Raw genomic sequence first — 6,911 nt, 5'->3', positions numbered from 1 at the left:
CTACTATAACCTCGAGCCGACCAAAGCCTTGTGAGTGGATTTGGTAGGTGGAAACTGGAAGAAGCCCATCATATATGTTTGTGTGTGTGCTTGTCCCCTCAACATTGCTTGACAACCGATGCTGGTGTGTTTATGTACCCATAACTTAGTGGTTCGGCAAAAGTGACCAATAGAATAAGTACTAGGCTTACAAAGAATAAGCTCTGGGGTCGATTTGCTTGACTAAAGGCGGTGCTCCAGCATGGCCGCAGTCAAATGACTGAAACAAGTAAAAGAATAAAAGAAAAGAAGAATTATATTCAAATAATAATTTTATTAGAAATATTACAGTAATCTCACCAATGTAGATAAAATAGTGGTTATGGTTGGGCAATTTGACAGGATCCAACAGGTCCAGTGACTGCTTTGAACGCCAATGTCTGCTTTGGTTTTGTTTCTTCAGCTGGGTGCTTTATTCATGACATCAGCACCAGTAAAGTCACTGTGCATCTGGCAAGAATAAGACCCCTTCAACTAAGAAGTTTGTATCATAGAATGAGGGGTGGTCTCAGTGGGGTTGGCATCAAACGGGTTAAACAGTACATTTGCCACGCAACATTTATGACAACTTAGACTCTCCTGCTTTCTTTTCCCTCAGGCTGGATAGCCATGTACCTCCTTTACAGCAGCACACCTGTTTCTGTCCTCTACACAAAGACACCTGTTTCTGCCTCTCTGCCACGCTCTAACCCTCATCATCTGACAAGATCAACACCCCACTCTCCCAAAGGATCTTTGTCTTGCAAGTTACTTGGTGACCCTGTCAGTGTTGGTGCCACACAAAAAGCATCCAGTCCACACTGTAAGGTGGTTGGCATCCAGCTGTAAAAACCATACCAAAACTGACCTTGTCTATGCTTATACCATGTAAAAGCATTCAGTCTACTCTGTTGGATGGTTGGTGTTAGAAAGGGTATCCAGCTGTAAAAACCCTGCCAAAATAGACACAGAAGTTTGGTGCAGTCTTCTGCCTGGTCAGCTCCTGTCAAACCGTCCAACCCATGCCAGCATGGAAGGCAGACAGTAAACGATGATGATGAATTTTGACAATGACATAGTCATTACTCTGTACTAACACATGCGTGTGTAGTTAAGTGAACTTCTTCAGTGAAGGATTTAGCACAGATGCCACAATGAAATGGTCTCTCTCCTGTATGAATACGTTTGTGCATAGCGAACTGACCTGACTGACAGAATGATTTACCACAGATTTTACAGTGATAGGGTCTCTCTCCAGTATGAATATATTTGTGAGTAGTTAAGGTTTTTGAGTGAGAGAAAGATTTACCACAAATATCACAGTGATATGGTTTCTCTCCTGTATGAATACGTTTGTGACTAGATAATTCACTAAGTTGACAGAAGGACTTACAACAGACATCACAGTGATACGGCTTCTCTCCTGTATGAATGCGTTTGTGTTTTGTTAAGTCAGTGCTTCCAGAAAAAGATTTATCACAGATATCACAACGATATGGTTTCTCTCCTGTATGAGTGCGTTTATGTTTAGTCAAGTCACCACTTCCAGAAAAAGGTTTACCACAAATATCACAGTGGAATGGCTTCTCTCCAGTATGAATGCGCATATGAACAGTTAAATTACTCCTTTGAGAGAACGACTTACCACAGATATCACAGTGATGTGGTTTCTCTCCCGTGTGAATGCGTTTGTGAATAGTGAGGCCCCCTTTCTCAGAGAAAGATTTGTCGCATATATCACACTGATATGGTTCCTCTCCTGTATGAATGCGTACGTGAATAGTTAAATTACTCTTTTGAGAGAATGATTTACCACAGATATCACAGTGATATGGTTTGTCTCCTGTATGAACCCGTTTGTGATTAGTGAGAAGCCATTTATCAGCAAACAATTTACCACAGGTGTCACACCAATAAGGTGTTTTCTTTTTCTCTTTCTTTATATCATCAGGAAAACCAATAGTTGTAGACAGTGTTTTAAAGTCGTCTTTCTTCTCACATAATGTATTTTCCATAATTTTTCTTCTCTCACTAAAATGTACGTATGTTCATTTTTCCCTTCTCAGATATATATATATTATTAATAACAGATACTTCTGTTATTATATTTCCATCAAGTCTGATATTCATAGATATTTGAAGGGGTTGAAAACTCCTTTTTTAAATTTGTCCAAGTTTAGTTTACCATTTAAATATTCCGAGAAAAATATGTTGCTAATTAATCACCACTCAGAAGAAATATTTCGCTGTAATTCAGCAGATAATTATACAGACAGGACTGTATTAATTTTGTAAAACATTTTGTTTTTGTCTTCAAAAGATGATAAACATTGATGACATAATGTATCTGATGAAACTATCCATTAATCAATCACAAACGTCATTTGATAATCTGAAATAAGAAAAGAGAAAAAGACAGTATAAGACATAGAAAATATTGAAATAGTGGAGAGCCAACTATATTACATCTTACAAATAAACTGTAGATCATTGTCATCATCATCATTTAATGCCTGTTTTTCCTGCTGGCATGACAGGAACTGGCAAAGCAAAGGGCTGCACCAAATTCCATTGTCTGTTTTGACCTGATATCTACAGCTGGATGCCCTTCCAAACACCAACCACTTTACAGTGTACTGGGTGTCTTTCATGTGTCACCAGTAAGGGTACCCTTTGTGTGTCACTGACAAGGGTGCCTTTTACATGTCACCAGTATGGGTGATCCAACAATTTTACCCTTGTAACAATTAACTATAATGCTGCTCTCCCAAATGTTGAGTCATGACACTTTCCTCCGCAACCTGATTAACTCTACAGGTAACTAGGCTGTATCCTAATCCACCAGATATTTCAAGCAACTCAGCAGTCATTCTTCATAGATTAAGGGATTTCCTTGTTTTCGTATCCTTAATTGTTTCATCAATTTCACTGCTGCCCCACTAAGATACCTTAACCCTTTAGCATTTAAACCGGCCAAAAGTATTCTGCCTATTCTATGTTCAAACTGGCTAAATCTGGTCTCTCACACCAACCCTACAATATCGTTTTAAAAATTAACAGCTACCTCATCAAAATCTCATAGCTACAAGATAATGCAGGATTAGACCAAAACAATGTCGATGAAAAAGCATTAATTTTGGCAGAATAATGCAAACACTAAAGGGTTAACCCCTGTTGCATCCACACTGGAAATGCCCTCTTTCTCTCATACATTCTACACATTTAGTAATCTTTTGTAATACTGCCATACTTCTTTCTTTTCAGTGTATGAGAGAAATACTTTTGCGGCTGAAGATAGCTTTGTATTGTCAATTATACACTGATATAAAGCTTGAAACACGTGTATCGCAGAATCCTTTGTGTTTTTGTTTTTATTTTTTGCATTTACAATTTATTCTTTCACCTCAACCACGAGCGGGCATACACAGGTGCTTACAATTGTCAAGTATTGCCTCTAACATTTACTTTACCTATATATATATATATATATATATATATATATATATATACGTATATATATGTGTCTGTGTTTGTCCCCCCCAACATCGCTTGACGACCGATGCTGGTGTGTTTACGTCCCCGTAACATAGCGGTTCGGCAAAAGAGACCGATAGAATAAGTACTAGGCTTCCAAAGAATAAGTCCTGGGGTCGATTTGCTCGACTAAAGGCGGTGCTCCAGCATGGCCGCAGTCAAATGATTGAAACAAGTAAAAGAGAGAGATATCTCCATTTCATAGCGCTGGACTCCATACCCATTTCATGTTTAAAAACTAGTTTTATAGATACTTCTTTCAAAATTCCTATTTTGTTTATCACACATTCCCTTGCGTAGGCTGTACTATGTAAAAAAGGTTAGAGAAAGAAACCTAACTGGTTCTTGCAATAAAAACATCGAAAGCAAAATTTTTTTTATGCACCCTTAAAATACTACTGTGAACTCAGTTTACTCTTTTGCTTATGTGGAGCCCCCAAAATCGTATATGGAGGTCAGCTGAGAACGACGACTGGCCAAGAACAGGCTTGTTGATTCGTCATGTTAACGTTCAAATCCGTTTCATCACTGATTTCGATCAATGTGGGGGAGAATAGAAGGTCCAAACTAAAAGGTTTGACCCGGAGGGAAATAAAAAAAATAATAAAATATTCTAACTTGCTGCGAACGAATACGAAGAAGAAAACGCGCGCTCGCGAACGGTGGGGGAGGGGATTCGGAACATTCGCATCCTGAATGTTCCGAGATGCCTCACCGGAGCCAAGAAACAAAAGAAAAATAGTGTAATAGATGTAAATATAGCAGTGAAACAGGCATAACTACAGGGTTTTACCCCCCAGACTTTGGGAGGTCATAACTTTCAGAAAAATGAATATTTTTTATTTCCGAAAATTGTCCCCCCCCCCCCATTCCAAAACACTTTCAGCGGAAATTTTTGTATATTCGGATTCTACATAGTAAATACTATATGCATAGAAAATTTCATTTAAAAATATTCATTTTTCTGAAAGTTATGACCTCCCAAAGTCTGGGGGGGGGGGTAAAACCCTGTAGTTATGCCGTCGTGAAGGCATAACTACAGGGTTTGTGATGTGTGACGATGGGAATGTTCCGAGCCCTCTCCCCACACGCCCGTTCGCGAGCTCGCGTTTTTTTTTTTTTCCCCCACCAGGTCAAACCCTTTAGTTTGACCGAATAGAATATCGATGTCTGACAGCAACATGAGCCGAAGTGGGGATGGTGGGGTATCAGTTAATGCCGACGAAATTATACAATATTAACAATTACAACAGTTTCGTTAATAAATACTTACGGAAATATTTTAAAGGGATAATATTGATATAGCCGTAAATCGGGGAATGGAAAACAACCGAGCAACAAGGTTTCAAAACAGAACCGGAAATCTTTCTTTAACTAGGCATGCGTGGAGGTGACGCCTGCTTCATGTTCATCTGTATGTGTTTAACAATATCTATCTATCTATCTAGTTCTCTTTGTATCTGTCTGTTTATCTATAAACAGAACAATTACCATGGTAACAGATCTTTTCACTTTCATTGGTAGATAAAGAAATTAATTTTTTTGTAACTAAACACTTTCAAACTTCGGATACTGGTAGAATGTATCATATAAAACATCTTTTACTCTTAGCGTTGTTAAGAAAAGTTTCTATTTATGAAGTTATTTCGTGTTAAAGTTGTCATATTTCGGTAATTTCAACCAATCAATGACGTGTATTCAGCTGAATAAAATTACTACTGTTGTTTGTCAACAACAACTTCCGGCGGTGTATATTTCGTTTGTCAGTGTTATTTATGATACATTTCATCTCAGTTACGTTCGTCGGAATAAATGAGTGCATCTGAAGCATATTCACTTCATGACACCACCCTAATCGTTCGTGCATTTCTACTGCTGTTTAGGTTTTTTTTTTCTTTCTATTTATCAGCTACTATTTTCGGAAAGACTTTCCCCACCCACCATTTTCACACAAATTATTGCTTTTTTTTATATAATTTTTTTGCCAAAACCCCCAGCTTTTCGGATACAGAGATTTCAGAAAATTGCCAGTACTATTCAAGAAGAGTGGTCCCGGTACACGCACACGCCTATCCGCGCTAGCTAGTCGTGACAAGTCGATCCTACAACGACTATATAACGTGAATGCGCAAAACATGTATGAGGGTTTTTTTAAAACAAAGTAAATAAATAATTTATGATAAATTTTTTAATAAGTGGAAGAAGAGTTTCAGAAGAACGGTCAGGTACAAAGACTAAAAACCTATTTTGATCCTCTCTATCCCATCCTCCGTTGTATTTGCGCTTGCACATCATAGATTCATCTGTTTCTACGATCTGCCCAAGTCCATCAATTTCGTAGGAGTTACGCAAAAGATAATTACTTGTAATGTCCCTCATGTACTGATACCATTGAACAACAGTAGATTTTGAATGACCGACTTTTTAATGGACTCTTTACCAAAAACAGGGAGTGTATGATTTATTTACTTTGTTTTAAAAAAATAATGTAAATTTTCAAATTAACACCTGCACGATTACCTAACCATAACCGCAACTCTAAAACCTTCATACATGTTTTGCACATGACGTGCTAGGTAGTCGTAGGATCTATATATATATATATGCACATATACATACATGTATATATGTGTGTGTATATATTATATATATTGAGTGGGCAAACAAAAATATGAGACACTGCCTTGAAGAATTTTTTGTCGAATGAATCGACAAGTGCTTCTTGTTTTATTTTGATAAACCAGGTACTTATTCTATCGGTCTCTTCTTGTCAAACTAGTAAATTATGAATGTAAATAAACCAACACTGGTTGTCGTGCAGTGATGAGGGAGAAACGCAGACACACACATACACTTACATGGATTTCTTTCTATCTACCAAACCCTCTCACAAGGCTTTGGTTGGTCTGCGGCTATAGCAGAAGAGATATGCCAAATTATCCCACACTGGGACTGAACCAAGGACCATGTGCTTTGGAACCAAGTTTCTTACCACACAGCTGCAACTGCATATATATATATATATATATATATATATATAAACATAGATATATATATATATATATATATATATATATAAACATAGATATATATATATATATATATATATTAACATAGATATATATATACATATATTAACATAGATATATATATACATATATATATATATATATATATATATATATATATATATATATATATATATATATATATATATATATATATATATATACATATATATATGCGAGTAAAAATAAATACAAAAAAAGGGTGGATTTTTTTGTATGATTGTGTATAGAGGAATATATTATTTTGCTTAAAAGAGTTCCAACACTGTCTGTTTTTTATGTTTTATTTAT

General features: G+C 36.6%; 1 protein-coding gene across 1 annotated transcript; it reads right to left on the bottom strand.

Moving 5' to 3' along the window:
* Positions 1 to 296: 296 nt before the first annotated feature.
* On the bottom strand, positions 297 to 6,552 carry LOC128251088 (uncharacterized). Its single transcript, XM_052977460.2, has 2 exons — positions 4,826 to 6,552; positions 297 to 2,410 (listed from the first exon to the last, which is right to left on the bottom strand). Exon 2 carries the CDS (start codon positions 2,031 to 2,033, stop codon positions 1,101 to 1,103), a length of 933 nt encoding a protein of 310 aa, XP_052833420.1. The 5' UTR covers positions 2,034 to 2,410; positions 4,826 to 6,552; the 3' UTR covers positions 297 to 1,100.
* Positions 6,553 to 6,911: the final 359 nt, after the last annotated feature.

This window comes from Octopus bimaculoides, chromosome 28 (assembly GCF_046866305.1).
Source record: "Octopus bimaculoides isolate indiv1 chromosome 28, ASM4686630v1, whole genome shotgun sequence".
Classification (NCBI taxonomy): Eukaryota; Metazoa; Mollusca; class Cephalopoda; order Octopoda; family Octopodidae; genus Octopus; species Octopus bimaculoides.
This window is presented reverse-complemented; position numbering and strand designations above follow the sequence as displayed.

What these genes read in the sequence shown, in the direction of transcription:
- LOC128251088 (XM_052977460.2), bottom strand. Translation starts at nt 2,033, where the DNA reads ATGGAAAATACATTATGTGAGAAGAAAGACGACTTTAAAACACTGTCT.